The following is a 25,152-nucleotide window of genomic DNA, read 5'->3' on the forward strand; positions in this document are numbered from 1 at the left end:
TGTACTACTGGCCAGGAGACTTTGTATTTTTGTCTGTTACAAGAGGGGCATCTGGAATTGGTGACACATTTGGTGGCAAAGAAATCAAGTCTGCCCAGAGCACTAGTGCTAATAGATGTATTGTGCAATGGTTAATTGTTCTTGTACTCGGTTTGACTTGGATGTTTTCTTTTGTGTTCGTGCTTCTGGGAAGAACCATGGTTCAGTGCTGCTTAGCAGTGGTTTCGTTAGTCTCATGGGGGAGAGGTCATTCATCTTCAGTGAAAATGTTGAGTTTTCAGGCATGTGAAAGTTGGCATATCAAAGTGTTATCGGGAGAAAATCTCTTCGCTTTTCATGTGTGTTCTTTTCTTGCATAGCTTTTTCTTCCACATCAACTTTCTTGGCATGAGCGATACTTTATCTCTGAGAAAACATATTCACTTGGACATCACAATTGAAATTTACAGCTGACCCAAAGAAAAAGTGTCAGAAAAGTAAGTCTTTTCCAACCTACTTTTCCAGCTCTTTATAGAGGCTGGAGTACAACATGCAGACACCTTCCGTACGTTTGACTGGGTCTGCTTGATAATGAGGTGTCTTATTCTTTAATTCTCCAACCTTTTCCTTATTTTGTTAACTGTAGCTTGTTGTACAGATGATTTCCTACGGTGAACATTTTTTTGTTCTTTGTGTGTTCTTCCTTTAAGAAATAAGCAAGAAGCACAAGCATGTATAGCCATTATCTGTTTAGAGTAGGCATTAACACAAGATTGTTGTTTCTTCTTGAGTTTGAGGCAGATTTCTGAACTAGTTTCCACTAGAATTTTACATTTGACCAAAATTGGTAATAGTCGCCATTATCACATGGGAATATAACTATAAAAATGTTGCTGTTTCCCCAGGGAATCTAGCTGATTTTATAGCCTCAAGAAATTAAATAAGGTTTCAAGGGAAAAAAATTAAAAGTTTCAGAAGAGGTAGAGGATCAGCTTTTCAGTACTGAATAAAACCTCTAAAAGGAAGTTATATAGTGAATTTTGAAGTTAAATCAACGCTTGCACTTGAGCTGTCTTGATGAAAGTACATCCCTCCAGTGCAGTCCTTTATTTCAATCAAAATTGGTGCTTTGCTGTTGAATGTGCTTAAAGAGTAGTCTTTTTCCTAACCCACTGAGAAGGAAAAGGTGCCCCGGGGAGATCTCAAACCCCAAATTTGCAGTTAATTGGGTGACTCCATATTGGAATTCTTCCCAGAAGTGTTGAAGTGCAATTGAGACGTGGATGTTATGCCTATCTTTTACCTCCTAGAGGGAAGAGCAGATCTTCTCTGGCTGTTTGAAGTGCCATATCTTAATTCTTCTGCAGGGGTCAGGAGAATTAGAAATCACCGTAGTAATTGCTGAGTTTTTTGGCCTTGAAGACATTGCCTGGCCACCTGTGAAGGGGCATCAAAATGTATCAACAAAGGGAAGAACAGCTCTCTGTAACAACTGTATTTACTTTCCCACTTGTAATTGGACAGCACATTGTGAATCTTTCAAGGACCGTTTTCATTTGATGTGAATTAGCCTATTTCTACAGGCTTTACTGCTTCCTGTGCATCATACTTGAGTTTGGATCAAAATGGTTAATCCATGGTTATTGCAAAATGTTGCCCATTTTTTGGCATAATTTATTTTTAAATTAATGTTCCAACTTTCCAAGCCCTGGGATTATGTTGGGAACTAAGCTTGTAGTCTGAAAAAACAAACTCTTGGTTGTGAATAAAAGCTTGAAAAAAAAATCCCTGAAGGCTCCAAAACTACAATGTAAATTAAGAGTCCAAATGTTATGTATTTTATTTATATCTTGCTATAAAAAAAAGGCCTTAAGGGCTTTCTGGAGCTTATAGTTAACGCATGCCAGGTTTTCCTAAAATTATTGGGGAGGTACCACGCATCTTCAGTCTTTATTTTTTTCTTTTGTTTTGTGTTTTGTATCTATGCAACACTATATGCGTCTTGTCTTAACACCATTAAAAGTCACTAATGGAAGTATTGGGATATTGGAAGTAGTGGCGGTTCTAAGTCCTGTTGTTATTAAGGTGTATCTCAAGTAAACCACCTAACTCTGGTACAGTGATGACCTCAAGAAACCATTCTCTTGTCTCTACACACAGGATGTGATTTGGGAACAGATTCCTGCAGTTTGTGGTTAACTGTCTTTGAGAGCCAGGTCACATGTTTGCAATTAGCTTCTAAGTTCTGGAAGTCTTTGTAGCTGCTTTCTCCTGCAGAGACCTCGTAAAGTTGGCTGATCAATAGTAAAAAGAAGTGGTGCAGGGAATTTCAGACTCACTTTGATACCTGATGTACTCATTGGATTCCCAGCTTCACTAAGATACACATGTTGTGTGACCCAGCTGGACATGGTGTTTCTGGGAGAGAGCTAGAGGACAGAATATGTGATGGGACTTGGGTCCAAAGCCTCATGCTGGGCACCAGGGTGGAAAATCCTCCTGTAAAAGATGACTCCTCACCTACTATATGGAGTGAGATCTTAATGAAAAAAAAAAAAAATGCTGAAGAAGGAACTTTATACAGAGCTGAACTTTTGGGTATTGTGAAAAAAAAAAAAAAAAAAAAAAGTGTTTGCAGGAGTTTGTGATTACAGCTTGTTTGTAAATATTGTGATTTGTTTAATCCATAGCATTGATAGTGTTTAGCTTACTGTCCCCACAAAGCTGACACGCACGTGGCATTCTGTTATCAAGGGACATGGACCCATATGCAGAGGAGACTGGCGTGCTTCAGGGATGCCTGTCAACCCCGCTCTAGTCAGCGTATTCCCAAAAGCTGAAGCTGATGCACAGTGCCCTGCAGAAGTGCTGGCTAGAGGTGTGGCAGCCGGGTGACCAGCTGTGGAGATGGGCACCGACCATGGCTCGCAGGGCAAACACAAAGAACTGCAGCAGCACACTGTTTCCTGACCCTAATGCATGGTATTGAAATACTTACTGCTGGCAAGAAGGGCATTGCTGATTTTTGAGGAAGATGGCTGGTATGGACAACTTGAAAAATTACAGCCTCTTCTCTTCTCTTGGCCACTTGAGAGTGCACAAACAGCCCAATTTGCCTACTTTCAAAGCAGGCTGAAGGTAGACCCTGTAAAATGCCTGCAGTAAGCCCTGTGGAGTGAAAAGGTCTCCCATCTTTTTTTAATGAAGCAAGCGAGAAGCTTATGTATTAGAAACAACAATGTTAAGTGTTGTTGACATTTACAGTGGGGGTCCCCACTCCTCCACATAAATAACCAAGAAAAAGGCTAGAATTTAGTCTTAGGCTGGTTCTCACTGTGTGGTCATTGCCCGCCTAATTTCTAACTTTCAGTTTTTCCAAATGTCTGAAAATTTCAGGGCCAACCTGAAGTCAAGATGTACTTGCATTCAGAGAAATCATGCAGTCCTGAGCTGCTTTTGAATCTTGTGATGTTATAAGGCAAAGCTGGCAGAGTATGTCATGATAACTCAGGATTCTTCAATAAATACAGTCAACTCCTCCTCTAGATGGGAGGAAATTGTACAGAAGTTTCTTGCTTTGTTTGTATAGTAACAGTGTGTGCATGGTGGTTGATAGATGAATGGGTTAAACAATCTTCTGCTCTCCCAAATAATCTAAATTCTTCATGACAAGAAAAAAATATAATAAGCAAACTATGGCTGCAGAAAACTGCAGTAGATGGCTTGCCCCGGTGATGTGTTCATTATTTAATAATGGGAGAAAGTGAGTGTGAAATTGCAGGATATTGGTGTTCATTTCCGTTAATCACTAAAAGATGGTAGCAGAGTCATGTGAAGAAGCCGGAGGACTATCTGAAGATTAAAGCCTTTGCAGAGGGCTCCTTACCTAGGAGTCAAAGGCCTTATTCTGTTCCCAGTTTTGTCACTCACTTGCCTTATGACCTTCAGTAAGTTGATTCTCTCAAAGTATAAAGACATTTTCTGCTTTCAGAAATGAGGAGAACAGGTGGAGAACCTGAGAGGGTGAATTCAGGAATATGCATATATGTTTACATATGTGTGTATATGTATCACCTTACAGCCTTTGACTTGAAGGAGCTGTATAAAAGCCATATATTTTTACTATTGGAATAAGTTCACTTGCCTAATACTTCAACTAGAATTAAACAGCACAAACTGTATGTACCCTGTATTCTTATGCCTACCGTAGAGATGGTTTCCATAAGCAGAACCACTGCATTACAATTTACTCTTTCTAATGTGAACTATTTGAGCTAACACAAATGAAAAATGGGCTGCCAGTGAGCTGCTGCAGAGATGCATGCTACTCCCAGGAGAGCTAACATCAGTAGCCCTAAGGATAATGGCACTGCCATTGCCATTTAAACATCAGTGTTTGTCTATGGACTGGAGGAAGGATTTAGTATTGATAACGTTTGCCTTGAATCTCATGAGGAACAGTATGCAGGAAACGATATTGCTGTTGGGTTTACTCAGCCTTCAAGCAGTTACCAAAACTGTGTTCACTGAATGGCTGTTGGATGATCTGCATGAGATGAGTTTGGTGTTTGAATTCAATTTCCAGTGGGAAGTTTGTATTTGGCAAAACATGCAGCTAATTAGCACCTGCTGGGCTGCCTGTTTGGCACCTGGAAAGAGACCAAAGGTTAAAATGCTTTTCAAAGATGAATGCACCTTTTATTCCTGCTGGTTAGAGGAGGAGAGTGACAGGGAAGAAGCGCATGGCTTTGCCTGAGCTGTTCTGTTCCTGTCTGCTCAGTATGTCTGAAGGATTCCATGAAGAGTGCAAGGTAGCCGTGGTGCAGTGCTGCCAGCTCTCCTCGTCCAGGGTAAATATGATGTAGAGGTGCTGGATCTGTGGGAGCCGCCTCTGTGCCAGCAACAAATGGCAGGTAATAAATAAGTTCTGCTTGGTCTGAGCTGACTGTCCATGGAGCCCTGCAGGTCTCTGCACCATGCTCTCCATGGCTCATGTTTCTGGGCATATGGTGCTGAGACATGTGGCCTGGGCTGATTTGCTGGGGTTCTGCGTTGAACAAAAGCAGCTGAAACTTTTCCAGACTGGAAATGGCTGTAAAAGAATGAGAGACCTGTTTGAATGGGGATGTGTCTGAGCTAATGAATTCTGTTACACTTGAGCTGGCTGTGTGCCTGGGCCCTGGAAGCAAGAGGTGAGTGCACACATACCTGTTGCTTGTAACAGGAAGGATTTTTTTCCTTTGTAGTACTCAAAACATGTACACTCAGGCCCCTCCTGGCCACTCCTTGGTGCACAGGTATACAAGGAAGAGCACTCCCACCATTATGTCTGTTCTTCTCACTTACTGAGCAAGAGAGTTGTGCCTGGGCTGGCATTGTGTCTGCATCTATGCCATGGCTCCTTCACAACCTGGGTAAACCATCTCGGGGGGGAAAAATAAAACCAAATTGTTTGCATAGCTGCTGCCCTAATAAAACATTCTTTCTTTTAAGCATGGGTTCATGTTAAAGCAAAGGCTGTACGCAGCTGGTGCTTTTAAAAAAACAGAAAATAAAATTGATGGATGAATGGAGAAAAGCTGACAGTTATCAGGAACAAAATGTGCTCCCCTGAAGCACATCTTGGGTTGCTCTGTTCTTTGTTCTTTGCTGTGTTCAATGCAAACTGGTCCCAATCACAAGCTCTGTCCCTCTCCCTTAAGAATATGCCTACCTCAGAGAAACTCGCTGCCCTGGGTGCCAGCTGTTCCCACTGCTGTCCTTCCCCTGGGGAGGGGTTTGGTGGCTGAGGTGCAGTATGCCAGGTCTGCTGCTGATCAGATTTGCTACTAAATCAGGTAATGGTTTAGTATAGGTTGTTTAGAAGTTTAGCATCAATGTGTACAACACCAAAACTGATTTGGTAGCCTTTTTACCACTGTTCTGCAGAACAGGTTCTTTTAATCTGCCCAGAAGCTACTTCATGAAGATAGAACATAGCAGTTATTACCTAGATCAGGGGGATACTGATCACGTTGTGCAAGCACTGGTTGCAGTCTCAGTGGCTTGGGTCTTGAAGACTTGGCCTTTCTTTTATCCTTGCAAAACTTGCTTTCAGTCCTTCACAGATCTGTATTCAGCTGGTAGCAGTGCACAAATCCTGTTACTTGAAACAGGAAGGAATTTTATTTTGTAGCATGTACTTGCACCCATTATTATTACTCAGTACATAGGTATATAAGGCAGACTGTACTCATCACCCTGAAGAAAGCATGCTCCATCAATTAACTTTACATAATGCGCCTGCTTTCCTGGTACCTGATTTTCTTTAGTCATAGTCTAGAGATGAACACTGTTTTGTGTTCTGGAGGTCACTATCTGTGATAGTAGTCTCTGCAGTGGTGATTTTAAGTTACCCTCCACATTGATCCAGTTGTGGTAAAAGATCCTGTCAGTGGTTCCCTATTGTCTTCTGGAAGGTTGCAGATCAGCCACGGCAGAATCTGCTGATCCTTCAAACCTTGCCTCAAGAACATACAGAAGCTCCTTCTGAAGGAGGTCTTGTCCTTCCATCCTGGTGCCTGTGAGCAAGGTGCCAAATGCAAGTGCCCACCTCGGTAGCAGTGTAGTGTCCATCTTCTAGTAGAGTTCTAGCTCCAGTCAAAAAGATCAAGTGTCTCTCCCCTGCCCAGGCCATTAGCTTTTCTTGTTACTGCTCGTGGCTCCTGCTCCTAGCTTCCGACGAGGGTGCTAGACTAGACAAACTGGCACTGAGGGCATCTGTGCCACCTCCATTTCTGCTGCGAGTCGACACTTGGCAGTCAAGTACTTTGTCTTATATTGATCTTCATTCAGCAGTTTTGAATGATAACACTGTGATTTCTGCAACTTCCAAACCTTGTTGATACTATGTGTTGTTGGACTGTGAGGGCTGCTGAAGAGATATCTCCCATTTGGCCATTCATAATTTGTACTGAATGTCCTATATTGTTGTTTGTTTTCTTTGTGTTTTCTCCCTGAATAATGGGAAGAAGGAGCATCCCCATCCCAAATACTGCTATATGCCATCCTAAAGTAGTTGTATTTCATTCTTGAGCATTCACTATGAAGGCATTACTGATTAGCTGGCAAGATGAGAAAAAATTAATTATTTGAGTGCATTAGTCAACAGTATTCCTTTAATGTGCTTTTCAATATAGTATAACGGATGGCTTCCAAGTAGTGTGGAGTGTTAACTTGTGGGTGGTAAAGCAAACTCCACATAAGAAAAGCCTGGTAGATGGGAGATTGCAGCCCTTGACATTAAATTCTTTGATCTCTTTTCTGAGAGTGTGGGAAGACAACCACAGTAACGTGTACTGTCCAGTAAAAGTCAATGTATGAGACAGGCCAAGGAGAGGACTGTGGCATGGTGCCATTAGAGGTCACAACAACCTACTGCTGTTACAGCAGACTAAGAGAAATAGCATTCCTGTTGGAGAGGGAGCCTACGGCCAATGCATCAAAAGAAATTCTTCAGATGAAGGAAAATTAAACAAAAGCGCTATTTTGTTAGCAAAGCAAGTTGCTTTCACCCTACAATTTGCTTCTTTCCTTACTCCACTCCAAAATACAATCTTCTGAAAGTTATCATAGTTCCCAGCTTGTAATGGTTGGTGGGGGCTCTCAGTAATGCCATGTCAAAAACTTCCCCAAGTCTAAATATAACCATCAGAATTTTCTGTTCATCACCTTTGTTTGTCTGCCACTGGTGTCTCACCAGCTTGTTGTCAGGTTCAAAGCTGTTTGGCACACGGGCTGCCTCGAGTTTGTGTGTTCGTTCCACATGCTTGTCCTGTAGTTTCTACAGAGGGATATAGTAAATAAGAGCAGAACTCTTTAGTTGAAAGGGACTCCCCTAACTGTGCTGATTGCAGTAAGGAGTATCTATCAGGAGAACTATTTGTTCACTGTAAACAATCAATTGATGTCGGTCTTCTTAATGTTCCTGTGTCACTTTTAATCTTTTGTAAGGAAATGAGACTTATTTATTCCTTTTGAATGATTGTTTCCTAAGAATGATTGAACTAGTTGGCCAATATATTTAAGAAAGTTATATGATAGATATTTACAATCTCCCAAGGAAAGTGAAAGGGGACTAATTGTTCACAATCTTTTCCAGTATAAATGAAACTCAGAGAAGCCATATTCAAAATCAGGAAAGGGAAGTGATTGAAAGTCCATATGGATCCAGGAAGATTCTCAGCTCATGGAAGAAAAATCACTGAGGGTTGCCTGATATATAGAAGCTATATCTGACGCATGAAATCCCTGATTTGAAAATAATTAAATGGTAGAAGAGAATTTCAGGGAAATACTATGTCTGTTTGCTTTGTTCTTATGTTCCTCTTAGGCATCTGCTTAAGGCCACAGCTAAAAGTCAGGATTTGGAGACAGATTGACATTTTGTTGGACCCATACAGCCATTCTGAAGTTACTGGTACATTTGTAAATCCAGACTAGCCAAAACATTGCTGCTTCTTGGCCCTGGACAGGTCATGGTAAAGGAGTTTGGACCTTTATGGGGGAGAGATGTGGAAAAATTAGGGAGAAAAGACAAAATCTAGAAGGAAGCAGACTCAAAATTTCCATAGTCAATAGAATTATTTATATGTAATCATTGTGTTTCTACAATTTAATATGTATAATTTGTGTATGTGTCTACGCTTGCATGACTTATACCATCTGGTTGCTGCAGCATTCACTGAGTATAAATGTAGGTTGTGGCTCCATGGGCATTTCTTTAAGCAACTATGTTGGTTTAATTGGATTCTGCCATGAAGAAAGTCAGACTGAGGAACTGAACTTAAACTAAAAGTAACCCAGGAAAATAAAGAGCATCAGTTTTAACCTGGTTCTGTTCCTGCATCCAGTTCACTGCTCAGCTGCATAAAAGCTTGTCTGAAAACAAACATTGGCAGCAGCATTGGCTTTTTAATGTCTGAAGTGTTTGTGAAACTGCAATCTCGGTAAAGTGGGTATGAAACCACTGCCTTAAACTGTACTGTGTTTATTCCCTGTCACTCTCTCTGTGCAAGGCATTTGCACACTGCATCAGAATCTGGCACATAACGTGTCTTTGTGGCCAGTGTGTGAAGGTCATTTTCCAGACAAAATAGGAATGTCCAAGTTAAAGTGTTTATTCCTAATGTGAATCTTATTTCAGTTCCTCCAAGTAACTGCTTCAGATGCTTTACATCACTTTGTTTTTCATTTCCATTAGAAGTGAGAACTTGTTCCTAATGTTGTCTTCCTTTCTCCCCAGATAATCTGATCAAAGCCATCCTGTCAGCAACCAAAGATTACCGTCTAACTCCGGCTCTTGACAGGTAAGATGAGACCTTTTAGAATAGAAGGAGTGGAAGTGAAGTCCTAAATAAATTTTGCTAGATATTTTTGCCAGAAATTATTGCCAATAAATTTGGCTGTGCTTTGGATGTAGATCAGGAGCTGGAAACTGAGTCCTCTTTCCAGTAAATCAGTAAACTCAGGAGACCTCTGTTAAGTCAAACATGAGTAGAAGAAAGCATTTACCTTTTGTCTATTTCTTAATCTTTGTTTCATATGGTGTTACAATACACTTTTTCAAATTAGTAAATAGCAGGTTTTCAGTAAGCACATTCTTTTTTAGGCTTTCTGACAAAGCAACAGGATCACAATAAACTCTTAGAAGAAGGGACTGGCTTGTTTTAACAATGTTTCACTATACCTCACTCTTAAAGCAGGAATGTGTGATTGTGTTGGCCAAGCCTGTGCCAGGATGCAATAGCAGTCTCCTGGGTCCTGTGGCATTTGAACTGATGCCTTTAAAAAAGCTCCTTTGATTCCTCAGTCCTGTTGTAGAGGTTAAGTCTGAAACCCACTGGTATGTTTACAATCAACTTCCCAGTCATAGTCCTTTAGTCTTTCCTACCCTTGCTTTTCTGTCATTCCTTCCCTTTGCCCTGCAGTTTTGGTTTAGAGCCACCTCCTTATTACAGGTAATTTCTTTCAGAAGCTGTTAGAGGTTTTTACCAGACATGATTTCTTTTCAAAGTCCTGGTACTGCTTCTTTCCAAGCAGTGGTACTTCCCTGAACCCAGGCTAACAACACAGTTCCTGCTTTCTAAACACATTCATTGGTTTTATTTCCTGATCCAGCTCACCTTCTGCTCACTTTTATGTGACAAAGTTCATAAGCTTTTCCAGCCTTTCCATAGGTCTCCTCATCTCTCATGTTGATTGTAGAGCTTACACTTGTGTAGTTAGAGTTGGGAGTTACTTTCTGTGTAAAAGTTCATTCTTAGTTTTTTTGCAGTCTATGTGCTAATTTAGGTTGCTTTGAAGTTTGCCTTGCCTCACAGCAATGCCAGATAGGGCTAGCCTTCAGAGTCTGGATTAATTTGAGAAATGATGTCCAGAAGGCAAAATCATTTTACAAATGACCTTCTTTAGAGATTTTGCACACAACTGAGTCTTGCCCATCTGGGGTTTATCTCAGCTCTGGTCGGAGAGTTAAGATTTTAATCTGTTGAAAAATCCATGTATAGACTCTTTCAGAAGGTTGCTCATGGGAAATTAGTATTAATGACAGAAGGCAGGTGGAAGATTCTTGCAGTGAAGGTTAATATAATTGTGACCCTTGCTGCTCACTTGTTTTTTGAGGAGTGGAATATTTCAAGTTTTTTAAAAGTAATTCCTCAGGAGGTTGTGAAACATAGCCACTCTAGCATGAGCTGCTCACTTTTGCTTTATGTTCTTTATAATGGGTTTGGTGCAGAGATACAAAAGACCTAACACTCAAGCCTTCATGAATTGTATGCAAAGTCCCTGAGATTTTTTGTGATAAATGCAAAGCGGTGGATGTTAGTTGTGTAAGACATACGCCTCACAGTCAGATTCCTCCCAAAGCCCTTCCAAGTGAACAGGTCTTGAGAAAGATTAAAATTTAAAGTGATATGGGAGAAAGGGACAAGAAAGGCTTGGAATAGCAAGCTGCAAAGTGAGAGCCTATAGTAGTAGGTGGATGAAGTTGCAACATAGGTGTTATTATGAGAGAGAGCTTGGGTACTGTAGGAGGTGTTAAGGCTACCACGGTGCTGCTCTTGGAAACCTGCTTGGTGAGTAGGGCATAGATCAGGACTTGGGTATGCTTCCAGAAATGTTCTTCAGGTGTGATCGTCAATGAATTACAGGACTGGCAGCAACTGGTGCCTGCCATTTTGGATTCCAGAAGAACTGATGGAGCAGACTGATGAGGGAAGGTTAGCTGCTTTCTCATCTTGTCTCAAGCTCAAAGCAGAGCCCAGCAGTTCCTCTCTGCAGCAGCTCCAGTGTGCTGGGAGCAGGGCCTTGGGGTTTGGCTCACTTCCTTACTGCTCACTGGTCAAGGAGAAAGGCCAAACCTCTCCCTTTGCTCACCACCTTGGAGCAACTGGAGAGGGCCTGACTTAAGAGACCTTTAAAGGTCCCTTCCAACCCAAACCATTCTGATTAAGGACTGAAAAAATGTTTTATTGTGAAAGTTAGGTAAGAGACGCAGCTAAAGTCTGTGAGGTACAAGGGATCAGACTTAGGAGATCCTGTGAACCCTTCCACTTGGAGGGTCTCAGAAGTCTTGTGAGCTGATTCTAGCAGTAGGGAAAAAGCTCAAGGTCCATGCTCTCTTCAGGATGGAGTTAACACCAACATTTTCTCTACTGGCAAAGCCAGTTTAAGAAGGTATATCTGGTGTTGCTGCCTGCTCTCGGGCTGTAGCTCCCTACCTTCTCCTTGTGCTGCTGCTATTGTTTGAAGAGAGACTTTAAAGTGGGTCACTGAAACAATTCCAGTTTAAAAGTTTTTCTCCTAGCTCAGGTCATTCCAGTGACCCCATTTACCAAGCTCCCCTCCCACTGAAGAGTTGTGCTGGCATGGCACTGCAACGGCAGCACCAGAGGCAGAGGGCTGGGGATGGGTGGGGAGAGCGAACGCTGCGGTGCCTATTGAAGCAAGTGTTCATGTAACCAGGCTCTGAATGCAGCTTTCCCAGGGGAAGGGTGGGAGAGGCAGGAGAGGCGAGGTCAGAGCAGTGCGTGAGAGCATAGGAAGGAGAGGGGATTAGAGTTGTACGGCAGGGGATCTATACCAAGCCTTTGGTCTTGTCCCCACCCAAGCTTCTCCATTTCTGTCCTCCTTCACAAAGCTATCCCTTGAGATGTTACCTTCCCTTGCGTCCCATAAGCCCTGGGAATGAACTTGTTTGATTATCCCTGTGCCAAAAGGGCATCCTGATGCACTTTCCCGACACAATGTACCGACATGCTGCTTAAACGAGGCAAACGCGATCCTTCCGGGTATGCGTACACCTTTCATCATCCCAAAGCAGCTTTGCCAATTCACTCCAACAAAAATCCCTCCATTGTGAGTAGAGTTGTGTTAAAAACTAGCAGCCCCTGAAGGGCATGTGAACAAATGCTACAGTTCACACCTGTAACATAGTGTAAGTCATGCCATGCTTTCTTAGTTTTCTTCATGACTCCTTATTATGGCACCTTAGTGTTGAACTGCTTATAGTAACTTGCTTCTGCTACAGGGCGGGAGGTATGTAAAGCTGCCCTTGTGTTTCTGAGGGCAGTTGCAACCCAAATCTGAGCTTTTCTGGAAAAGGGGACTTTCTCTAGAATCAGTGTCCTCTTCCTTCAGAACTGGCAGGTCTTTCTCTCATCTTTGACACTTCAGAGTTCTTTTTCCCTCTGCCTTCCCCAGGCCCATTTATATCACTGACATTTTCACTTATTGCTTTAGTGGCTCCTCCAGTGGCCCACCCCTCATTCTGCAAATCAGTCAGGGCTTGGTTTCTAGTTCCATGGCTCTTCTGCTGGCTGGACTTCAATGAATTTTTGGGTTAAATATCTGCAGTGATGTCCTGTAAATTTCCGATAAAAAGACATAAGTGTAAAAACCTGACTGACCCTTTTGTATTGCCTCCAGGTTGTAATGAGGGAAAACTGAGAGTTTGAGCTTATAACTAGCACAGTATTTACTAATGCAATATATAAACAAGTGAGGGAGGAATTTGGTAGAGGAGGAGCGGAGATGTGTGTGTCCCTCTGGCTCAGGTTGATAGCACCAGTTCAAGTAGCAGCAGCCAGATCAAACCAGAATATGCTAAGCCTCCCTAAGCACCAGTTACCCTAAAGATGTATTTTTAAATTATTCTGTTATATCTTTCCTCAAAGCCTTTAGTTCCAAAGTTGCGTAAAGGGAGGCTTTGTGGTTTTTCTCCCCTGACAAATCCTTTAAATGCTTTGATAAGAGAGGAAGAGGAAGTAGCAATTGCTACAATGCATACATGTGTTTACAGTGCTATATTGTTTAAGAAGATCTGTGTGAATTCTGGTTTTGGTATAGATGAACTCAACCTCCGAGCATCTGTGTCAAGAGGCTGTACACCTGGTTGCAGCTCCCAGCCTAGGGCTTTAGGGAAGGTCTGTCTGGTGCAGAAAAAGTCCATGACCCTCCTTCATACCACCCTGGTAGCAAACTGGAACCTGGGCTGTGTCCAATATGTTCAGTCCTTGAGCACTTCTGGAAAAGAAATACAGCTTTGATGTATTATGTAAACAAGCAAAAAGGTGTTTGCACACTTCTTTGTGGAGAAACAATTGAGCTGTAACTGATGCTGCTTGCACAGTGTGTTTCTTCAGCCAGAAACTTGCCTGGAGCCAGCAGTGACTTTGCAGGTTTCCCATGCCCAGGCACTGTCAGTCGGTGCTGGCTGTGAAGGAGCCTGGCTACGCTGGAGCCAAGTGTCCAAACTTCTGGTCCGGATGTGAGATCAGGTGCCTGACATCCCTGCTGAATGCTTCCCTTTCACAGAGCCATCAGGGTGGCCCTGGAATCCTCCCACTGTGCCACAGTGTGACTGCCAAAGCTGGTGAGAGCAAGCCAGCTCACCTTTCTGCCTGGCTTGATGAAAACAGTCCTGGCTGCTCAGACTTGATGTACACTCCTGATGTGCAGAACCCAGGCCAAGTCCAAGACTCACAGTATCTTCATCATGTGCACCTGAATAAAGCAATCTGTACCTGAATACTGACTTCTGAGTGTGCAACAGAAACTTACAGATTTGCAGTGAGAGTAGGCAAAGTACTTCTGAAAGAAATTTAAGAAAAATCTAGAATTTTGAGAAAAAAATCAAAGATTAGACCATAGCATCAAAAAGACACTAATGGAAAAATCTCATATGTGGACTTGAAGAAAAAGCAGGACGCATTTAAATGTATCAAGACCACAGGGGTATAAGAGTGGTTCAGACATGAAGCTGGGAAAAGGTGATTAAACTGTCAGTTATGATGAGTAAAGGCAGAACCATAAATGGTTAAGTATTTGTTTCAATTTTGGGTATAAAGATAGAATGAGGTCGTCCCATTTTACAACAATGATGAAATACTTTGTGTATTTTTATTACTAATTGTGAGGAATGTTAAATGACAATTACATGCCTTTTTAAAATCAGTAAGCACTGAAGAGTATTTAAAGAGTTAAATAAAGAATAGAATTCTTTTTGTTATTACTGTTTGCTTTTTAACCCTTTTTGGAATGTTGGCTAGAATATCAAATGTTGTACCATTTCTGGAGAAATATGGGAGATGACAAAGAGGTGGCTGTAAGTTGATTAGCTCAGTTTTGCAGGAAAAATCCTGATAAGTTAGGTATGGGACAGAGCTAGGATGGCAGCATAATTGATAGGCATTATCTTGGGTTTTGTGGAAGTTAAATCTTGTCATGTAGAGTATATATTTTTTTAGATCAACTAGAAGCTTGATTGATAAAGCTAACTTTTTAACGAAAGGCATTAGTTATTTGTCTCTGTCTTTTATATTCTGATTCTACACAACACCATTGTAGACATATCCTTTTTAGGAGTGGGATATGTCACACAGCTTTAAAAGTTACTGTCAGAGTTGAGAATTAATCCTCTAGTGAAACTTCTAGTGTAATCCTGCTGGCAGGTGTTCTCACCAGTTAAAACCAATCTGTAGGAAATGTAAAATTACACTAGGAAGATTTGCCAGAGCCAAAGACTGGGAAAGTAAGGAGTAGGAGGGCCAGGTCAGTCTAGACCTTTTTGTAGGGCCCTTCTCTGAACAGTCTTTTACTGGAGACAAATCAAAAGTCAGGTATCTCAGAGGTGACAATCCAAATCGTGCTTATGATATGAGGATTATATTCTGCCAGCCAGTGACTATAAAAAGAGCATTGGAATGATATACATAAAATCTCTGTATAAAAAGGGCCCCTGCCTTGAACAGCATTAGCTCCGCATGCTGGTCTTCTGGAGTCAGTGCTTCAGAGACCTGGGGAGAAGTTGAAAATGGTTCAGAGAGGTACTGCACATGTGACTCAAGATCTAGGAGAGCTGCCATACCATAAGAGATGTGATGAGCTCAGTCTGGTTTGTATGGTCAGGAGAAAATTAAGACTGGGCTTCAGTCAGTCTACAAGTACTGTGTGGGAACAGGGCCATGAAGAGAGGCCACTGGAACATCTCTGACTGGTGGAACTGGTTCTTTTATCTCATGTGTCCTGGCTCATGCTCACCAGTCTGACCCATGACTGATTATCCACCTAGAAGCAGATGTTTACACACAGTGGTTTGTCAGTAAGTGGATCACATGGAGATGTGGAAGGGACTACTGACAGTAGATGGTGCTTTAATTTAGCAGAAAAGGGAAGAATGCGATTAAGTGATTTGAGGCTGAAACTAACACATCTGTGTTCAAAATTGGTAGGAGCTAGCATCCTCACAGTAAGTGGGAAAGGAATAAAGGGGATTGTCTATTGCTTACAGCCTTTGGATTTCAGCATTATATTTGTCTTCAGAATGTAAAATTAAGAAAAGTCATGGCTCAGAGACAACTGGGTAGAGAAATTACAGAATTTCACCCAGCAGGCTGTTGTTTAGGAGATCAAATTTTCTTATTGTAGTCACCAAAAGAGCTTATTCCCATCTGAAATTCACTTGGCCAGAACTGAGCTATGTCTTTTTCCCTCTTGCAGCACCTTTTCCTTAAAGATTTTGACAAAACTGTTACCATCTTTGTCACTCAGTTGGGTTTATGTGAGGCTGACTCTTTCCCTTCCCCGAACCAGATCTTGTCTCTGCTTTCTCCTTGTTGCCAAAACTGGGTTTTATTTCTGTGCCATTGCCTATAAAGTTCTTGCTCTGTTGTGATTTGTTTATCACAAGCAACCACACTTCTTCGGCCCTTAGGGACATGAGCACTGGGCTAATATGTCCGTCTTCCTGAGGAGGCTATTTCTTTTGGAAAAGCTGGCATCCATAGCAAAACTTTATCTGGGCTGGGGAAGCTATTCCTGAGAAATTCTTGGTGCTGTTAACTCTGTGCATATCTCCAGCTCGCGCCTCTGTCATCAGGGTAACCCTCAGTGGTTTAGCTGAGTTTTTAAGTGCGCTCCAGCCCCGCTCTACAAAGACAGAGCCCACATAAGTAGAGCTTTCCTCACACTGGCTCTTTAGACTGATCACAGTGAGGACAGTCTAGAAGAGACAAGTCGGCTGTGCCTGGGACTAAGAAGGGCGCCTAGCCCAGAGATCTGCTCCAAACAACTGATTGCCTTGGACCTTTTCCGAAAAAGGCTCTGCAGACACGTATTCCTTCAGTGAACTACCAGAGATGGAGGCACACTGCCAGAAGAGCCAGCTGCGTTTGGAATTAGATGGCTGGAAAGAAGTCCTCTCTCTGTCTTCAAAACGAAATCACTTTTAAACATCTGCTGCAGAGAGTTCTCGTGACTTGTGGTTCCACGAGAAACTGTTCTCTTCCTTTTCTTTCCTGTTTCTTTGTTAATTAAGGTTATTTTCCTTTCCCTTCCTCACCCATTGTGTCTCCATATATGTTTCCTACTGGACAGGAATGAGGGAGGATCCTTTTTCTATCCATTTAGTGGTTTTCTGTCTCTTAAAGTCTTAAGATAACTGTAGCAATTTTGCACTCAGCAAGGTGAGCACACCCCAGATAACCTGGCAAGATCTGCTTGCACTCAGAAAATTGCTTGAAGAAAGGACTTCCTCACTAAGCCTTTGGTTTATTGTTATTTCAGTGCTAAATGAATAATGAGAAGGTTTAAGTAAACAGATGGGTTTGATTCAAGCCCATTATACCAGGGGTGTGGGGGGAGAGGAGCTGCTTGTCCTGACAGCTCATCTCATTAGGCCACACGTGGTGTGAGGTATTGAAAGCAGTTTATCACATGTAATGCCTGGGCATGATGGGGTGAGCTGAGGATCAAGTGTATCTCTGCCCTCCCCTTAATTCTTAATATTCCAAAAGGATTCCCGTAGTTCTCAGGTGCAAACTAAATATGTGCAGCTTGGTGCGTTTGAAGTTACATTACAAAAATCACTTCTTTCCTCTGTTTCTTCCACAGTCTCAGCTGCCGGCGATGTATTATTGTGGGAAATGGTGGAGTACTTGCAAATAAGTCGTTGGGGTTAAAAATTGATGACTATGATGTTGTTGTCAGGTGAGTCTCTGGCATCACAGTTTTCATGTTATATGTTCAGTTTTTGTATCAGTTCACATGCCATGCAGGCAGACATTAAACCTACAGTAGTGTTGATATCCATTTGTATGGAAGTATTAACTACTATGGAGGGGAAAAAAATGAGCTTATAAATGTTTATTATAAATTATGATCATATCAAAGGGTAAAGGCACTCCTCATGCATTCCATTTTCCACAGCTGTTTGGGAATGTGGTATCCCCTGTGGTTGCCCTTGAGCCTTCTTTTCATAGCTCCTTTCTAAAAGCTGATGCTTTTGTGACACCCTTAGGTGGTGAAGCAGTAAAATGTACTGTTAGATCTGCTCCCAGATATATCCTCTAGGTAGCACAGGGAAGTATTATTGGTCATACATGTGTATCATTCCCCGGGACCTACACTTCACAGTTAGGATGGGAAGAACTAAGAATGGTGCAGCATAGAGCCTTAGGAAGCAGTAAGTCTCCATGAGTGAGGACCCATTAATGAAAAACAACTGTAGGTGCACTCTGGAAACTCAGAATACTTTGCCTCTGTTTCACTACGGATCATGATGTTAAATAAGGGAGCAGAGGCAGAGTAGCACAGGAAAGGACCACAGAGTTAGGACTTCTTGGTTTTGCTGAGGACCCAGGTCATCGCCATCTCGGAATGCTTGAAAAACGTGCTGATATGTGAAATCACAGGTCCAGTCATAACTCTTAGTAATAAATCTGTCAAGTCAGGGAGGTGTTCTGGGTGACTAGAGATTAACAAACATAATAACTGTACTAATGGAGAGTGAGAGAGAAAGTGTGTGTAGGAGGGATGGAGGACATGCTTTAGGGAGCTACAGACCCATTAGTCTGACTTGAAAAATATGCAGAGCTTTATAGCAGGTTCTGAATTGTGAGTAATAAAATATTACGATGGTAAGTAGGAAAAGTAGGATAAAGCACAGTATAAGGTTTTATAAAGACTAGTTTCGTATAGTCTAAGTTAGCAATTTTTTCTTTAGTAAGATAACTAATTTTATATTAAAGGGAATGTAGCCAATATCATCTCTCTGAACTTTAGTCAACCATGAGATGTGGTGGCAAATAGCAAATTCTTAGCTAAGGTGGAAGAAAGAAAGGGATTAGTAAAAGAATTTAAGGCATGGTGAAAGTATTACTTAGCACGGTCTCCTTTCTCTCCCATGTGCTAGTAATGGGCACACGAGGAAAGGATAGAACATACACAGAGTAATAAATACCCTCCAACTCTGGACAAAAAAGCCAAGATTCCTTTCAGTCCTTTGTTCCTGTGAATGGTTCCCTGCTTCCTCAGAAGTGCTCTGGACACAGGGATGACTGTTCAGAACAGGATAAAGCTTTTACAGCCCTTCTAGTTTATCCCACTACCAGCTGTTAGCAAAGAGCTCTTACTACTCATCATAGTCTGGTGACTTGCAGTTATTTGAACTGAATTAAAATTCAGTTATAGGCTTTTCTTGTGCTCAGACTGTTCAAAAAGTAGCAAGAGAACAGTTTCAATCCATCTGGAATAAGCCACCCACTAAGATTTATATCAGAAAGTCCACTATTTAATTTCCAAATAAAAAGTTCAACCTTTTCTCTCCAAATCAGTAAATCTAAGTCAGTTTGCAAGCTGAGAGGATAAGAGGGCAGCTAAGCACCTGTGCTGTTTGTGAGATGGATAAAGGAGAGAAAACTCAGCTATAAAGGTTAAATGAAGCCAGGTGCTTGAGTGTGGGACTGAGGAGGTGAGATCAGACTTCTTAAATACATCCAACTGCTTCCGTTGCTCCTGTGGAAGACCCTTGTATTATAGCATCCTTTTTCATGGGTTCCAAAACTCCTTTGAAGGATCAGATTTGCGACCTAGGAGGTGAATTTTAAGGGGAAAAGTACATTTGTGGACACAGGAGAAGTGTTCCAGCAGTACATGGAGTTTTTTTATGCCTTGCGTAGAGGCATTTTTGATCCATGTGAGGATCGCTGATTGCACAAAAGTTTGATCTTGTGGTGAAGAGAGTCAGATCAGCTTTATCAGTTCTAAACCAGTGTGGACTGGGTTAGTTACTGTTTTTCTTTAACTGTATATTATCAGATTTCAGTTCAGACATTATTCCCAGCTGTCACACTGTTTACCTGGCAGGAGCTTCTTGCAGCAGTCAGTCATCAGTGCTCTAAAATGTCTTCTTAGAATAGATTGCAGACAGGGGAAAAACAAGTGTCTATCAGAAATTCCTGGTTAGAGTGAGATGGATATTCACCTGATGATGATACTTTAGTGATATTTGAGAGTGGCTTCATGATGCCAAGATTAGGAGTCAGTGTCTCTAAACTCCCTGTGTTGTCAGTGAACACACAGAGGAAAACTCTGAAACTTCTTATGGAGAAAACTGTCTGTCCATGGGCAGTACAGGGATGCCTGGCATCCAACTGAGGTTTTCTAAGATTTAGCCGTGTTTATAACCACCAGCATGTCCTGACTGAGAAGGGTTCAAGCTGTGTAGTATACACCTTGGTGAACACAGGTTGTGGCTGCCAGAACATTTCCTGCTCCATTGCCAGCACTGCCCCTGGGGCACTGACCGTGGGGCTGAGTGTGCTGGTTAGCAGGACTGCATCACTGTGACTCCGTCAGCAACTCACACTCTGGCCCTTTGCTGGAGACCTGAGTTCATTTCACTCGGGGAAATGGTTTGTTTTGTTTCCGGTCTAGATATAAAGTAGGGGTCCCGAGTTTTGGAAGCTTTAACAAGGTAAGCAGCTGAGGGTGGGGAAAACCCTGACAAAGAGCTATGCACTGATATTTGAAATGACTGCAGATGCTAAACTTCCCCTCAACTGCAAGAAGACAGATGAAAATATGTATAGCTAGCTTTCTTTACATAGTACTTTGTTGTATTTATCTCTGTTACCTTCAGAGCCACATGCTTTTACATTATATAGGGTCATCTACCCCAAAGAGACACAACGCCTGGAAATGTAAATAATGCCCATAGCAAAAGTGAGTGATGTGTGAACACGCCATCAGCAGCGGAGGAAAAAGCAAGGGCTCAGGCTGCCTGGGAGCACTGTTTTTGCAGGCAGTCAGGTCTAGATACCTAAAAGTCAGGGTACAAAGCGAGGGTTTATAAACCATGAAGAAAGGTTTAAACTTCTGTATAAATTGTGGCGGTGCCGATTCTTAAGTTGTTTACCCTTTAATATTTTATTCCTAATGATGAAGTAAGAATTTTTACTAAAAATACATAGAAATTTATTCTCCTTAATTCTGAATAGAATTTCAGATTGTATACAGGGATCTTCTTTTACTTTCCCACCTAAAATGCTTACCCAGGCTGAAAAAGACAAATCCAGATCCTCATTAACATTCCTACAGAGCAAAATTTGCAGTCCATAAGCACTTTCCAGTATATTGAACTACCCCAAGTCAAGAAGGCTGCAATAATTCAAGCAGGCAATGCTGTTCCATCAGGGGCTGCTGTTTGATGTCAGCAAGATTTGTATTCCAAGTTACTTGAAATTTCCTCAGCTTTGGGTTTCTAGTTTTGAATAGAAGTTCTGAATAACTTTAATGTCATGAAAGTAATCATTACTGTTAACGCCAGAGCAGTTTGGCTTTTGAAGGGAAGAAGCTTTGTCCCTGAGGGGCATTTTGACAAAAGCACAGCTAAATACAGAAATCAGCATACCCAAGAGCAAAGCTGTGTGTCTGCTTGGGTGTTTTCAGAGTGGGATGGACTTCCACAGCAGAAACTCCTCCAAGTCAGAGAGGTCACAGTGCTGCTGAGCCTTACCCCAGCTGCACAGCCCAACCTCTTCCTTTGTGCTGGCATTGCAGGGCAGCCCGCCTTCTGGATGGGCAAATTTGGGGAATTAAAACAGGTGGAGATTTTTCCTTTGTTGTTTTTTTTTTTTTGATCTTTTTTTTTTTTTTAATTATTAGCTGGCTTAGTTCCCTAAACAATCTCACTGCAGATAAGATGAGCAGTGTAAGCTTTGGACTGGGGTTGGAGCATGAGTCCAGTTTCAGTTTGCTTAAACTGCCGTGGAACTGCATGCTCTATTTCAGCACAGTCTTGCAGAATCCAAGTAAGATATCCCAGGAGGAATGGGATATTAAAATATTAATGCTTGGTTTGGAACTCCAAATTTGCAAGGACAATATTTTTAAGTTTTATTCTCCAAAGCTTCCAACCCAATTTAAATCACAAGAGTAGATATGTAGAGATGGCTTGCATTATATTCAGTGAAATAATTGGAATAGCTTCTAATTAAACCATTGTCCCTTGGTATAAAGCTTCATATATGTTTGTGATGAAGAACTGCAAGAGTTAACGTTTGCTGCTGTAACAGCTGCGAACAGGGAGCTCTTGCCCAGCAGTGACTGCTGTATCATCAACATGCACCAGTGTAAGTGGGAATCCATGACAGCATTTTCTCTGGTTGCCTTGCAGACTGAACTCAGCTCCAGTGAAGGGCTTTGAAAAAGATGTGGGTGGCAAGACAACTCTCCGGATCACATATCCTGAAGGTGCAATCCAGAAAATGGAGCAGTATGAGAAGGATTCCCTGTTTGTTCTGGCAGGATTCAAATGGCAGGATTTCAAGTGGCTGAAATACATTGTTTACAAGGAGAAAGTGGTAAGAACACCGTCAGCTGACATTGTGATGGTCAACTAATTAGAAACGGTGGGCAGATGTGATATCACCATCATATTTGCCACATTTTGGTCTGAGGAGAGTTCCTCTCTGTGTCCTGCTACATTTAAGTGAAAGATTTTTTTACCTCCATGGACTTCAACTTTAATTAAACATGTTTTACAAAGACATCTTTCTGTAACCTGACCTTGCATCACACTTCTGCCTCAAGAATAGAGGCTTTCTATTCAAGATTATGTTAGTGTGTACTATGAACAGTAGTAATATTTATTTATTTTAAATAATACATAAAAGGAACAGCTTTTGCATGGATTTTATGAACTCTTAGGTCTTAAGAGCAGAGGAAGGAAAAGAACCAATGGCAAGGGGAAGAAATGGGAGTCTGGGGATCAGGATGTGATGGCACAGGAAGGGAGGAGGAGACAGCAGCAGCACAACTTGTTGAAAAGGCTGCAATCCACAGACTTAGTATGACCTCCTGAATAGCACAAGCCATTATATTTTGCTCAGTTATTGCTGTACTGAGATTCATGATTTGTGTTTGGCTAAATTATCACCCAGAAGAACAGTATCAAGTCTAACTTTAAAACACGGAAATGGTGAATCCACTGCTTTCTCCACGTAATTATTTTGTCCCAATCAGTTGCATTAGTGCCTTTCTGAAGTACCACGGACCTGTTACTAGTCAGGGTTGTTCTCTGTAATTCGCCCAGTCCTAAATGGAATCAGGTTGTAATCAATGACTTCTCATTCAGTGGATGGTTTGTCTTTATCTGTTGTCATGAAATCCAGAATAAATGCCCTCTATCTGGATATGGTTCTTGTTTTACAAATCTTATATATCTGTTTTCAAATATCCTTTAATTATTTTTCAGCAAATAACCAGACAAATGGATTAATGTTCAGAGGATGGGGTATTATATCATGTGTTTAGAGACACAGAGAGGTGGGCAACTCATCATATACAGAATGAAACAGCCTGGGAATATAATTGTATATGGTTGTTACATAGATGGCCTTAAGGGCTCATACTTTGCTCATTTCTCACACTGGCACAACCTTCCAATTATTTTCTTGGTACCAGATGGATGAAGTTACCTGTCAGCCTCTGGGCAAGCACAAGTGGGCTTTCATAACATGAATAAACGAGTCAAAAGTAATCTTCTTTGGTTTATGTCACACTCTTGTTCTTCATTCTGGGCAAGGGAAATCCCTGGCAGTGTCAGTGCCCTGCAACCTGACTGCAGTTGTAGGGACTCTTAGTGTTTAGCTTGAAGTTCAAAGGATGGATTGGATTACTTCAAAACAAATTGAATTTCCACCTGATGCTTGCAGTCATGTGGTCATCACTAGATTCTAATGTGATATCCCCCTGCTCTTGATAGGATGCAGCAAATAGTTTGTTAAAACTTGCTGAAAGACTGGGGAGAGCGATTGCAGTAATCTTAACTGAGTGCTTCAGTGCCCAGCTTGGCAGAGAGCAGAAAGAACTTGAGCTTCTTGCATTGCATGTTACTTCAGCGCTCTTGTGGCTGGCTCCTTATCCTTCAAATCTTTGGAATAAGCACTTCATTTTTTTCAGTTCTTGTAGGTGATGTTTTCCAGATCTCTCTAATTCCTGTTGCTCTTTTGAATGCCTGCAGTTGATTCATCTTTTTCTTAAAGAGCAGTGCCCAAAAATATACAGAATACAGCAAATAAAGAGGAGCAAACAGCTACTTCACTAGCCTCACAGTTCTCATTCTTTATTCATCCACTGTTTTGACCACCTTTTCCATAGTGACATGGGACTGAAGGTGAGCATCCAGTTCCTTGAGACTCCAGGTCTCAGGAAGAGCTGAAGAGCAGCTACCTTCCCAGCTCCACACCTTGTGCTTGTGCCGTTGGCTCTTCCTGGCAGTGAGCAGCACTGTACACTTGTCCCTACTGATGCTTTCTTCCAGAGCTCTCCTCCAATTTGCCAAGGTTTTTTGGCAGAACTTTCCAGCATACCTGCCATTCTTTCCAGATTCATTTCCTCTGCAATTTAATAAACATACTTTTTACTCCATCATCCAGGTAGATAATGAAAACACTAAACAAAGTTGGTTCCTAGGCAGACCCCAAACTAATAACATCCTTCTATTTCTATAGTGAGCCCACTGAGAACTCCTCCTGGATAGTTTTTTGGCCACTTCTGAACTTGTATCACAGTAGTATCATTAATAACATTTTTTTGGCATGTTTGTGAAAGTGGTATGTCAGAAGCTTTACTGAATTCCTGTTCATGTGTTGCTTCTCCCTGATACTTTTCTTCCTATATAAATACTTCTTTCTTTTCAATAATGATTCACTCTTGATAAATCCACCTGTGTTGCTACTCAGTCTTTGTTATTTTTTTTCAGGTGCTTACAAATAATTTATCCTGATATTCTGAAAATCGAAACCATAAATCAACTCTCTTCCCTTTTTTTGCCTTCATAAGGCTAGGCACTACTATTGTCCATTTTTTAATCCTTTGACACCCTACCTGTTCTACACAAGTTCCCAACAGGACTTGTTGCTGGTTTTTGAGGCTGCTGAGCCAGTTCATTGAATACTTTAGGATGCAGTCCAGGTGACTGGAAAACATCTGATTTGTCCTCTCTAGTCTGATCTCTCTCTATTTGAGGCTGAGATCTTGCTGTCACTGGCTCTAGCTGCAAGCAGATGGCTAGCACAGCTGCGTTTTCTAGTGGAAACTGATGCAAAAAGTGCTGTCTCTTAGCTAGAAGAAATGACCTGATGGAGAACTAACAGTGCTCTGGGAATAAGACGTAGGCGTCTGTTTGTTCTGGTAGTGAGTGTTAGTATTTTTATCAGCGTGTGGTAAGTTCAAAATGACAAATGCCTGCCCAGTGCTCTCTGTGGAGAGTTTCTGTTTCTCTCTCAGCTGATTTTTCAGAGAAAAGGGAGTTTCTTCCTTTCCTTTCCTGGATTCATCTAGAGGCAC

At 41.7% G+C, this 25,152-nt stretch overlaps 1 protein-coding gene across 9 annotated transcripts in view; it reads left to right on the forward strand.

Annotated features, from left to right (window-relative positions):
• Positions 1–25,152, forward strand: part of ST3GAL3 (ST3 beta-galactoside alpha-2,3-sialyltransferase 3) — a 194,920-nt gene that overhangs the window by 124,144 nt on the left and 45,624 nt on the right. For all 9 annotated transcript variants that reach the window (XM_033000538.2, XM_033000536.2, XM_033000535.2 and 6 more), the window contains 3 exons: positions 9,263–9,326; positions 17,413–17,508; positions 21,977–22,163. In XM_033000538.2, coding sequence (XP_032856429.1) covers positions 9,263–9,326; positions 17,413–17,508; positions 21,977–22,163 — 347 coding nt within the window. The remainder of the gene's footprint in view (positions 1–9,262; positions 9,327–17,412; positions 17,509–21,976; positions 22,164–25,152) is intronic.

Source organism: Tyto alba, unplaced genomic scaffold, assembly GCF_018691265.1.
Source record: "Tyto alba isolate M040663 unplaced genomic scaffold, T.alba_DEE_v4.0 Super-Scaffold_1000006, whole genome shotgun sequence".
NCBI classification, from domain to species: domain Eukaryota; kingdom Metazoa; phylum Chordata; class Aves; order Strigiformes; family Tytonidae; genus Tyto; species Tyto alba.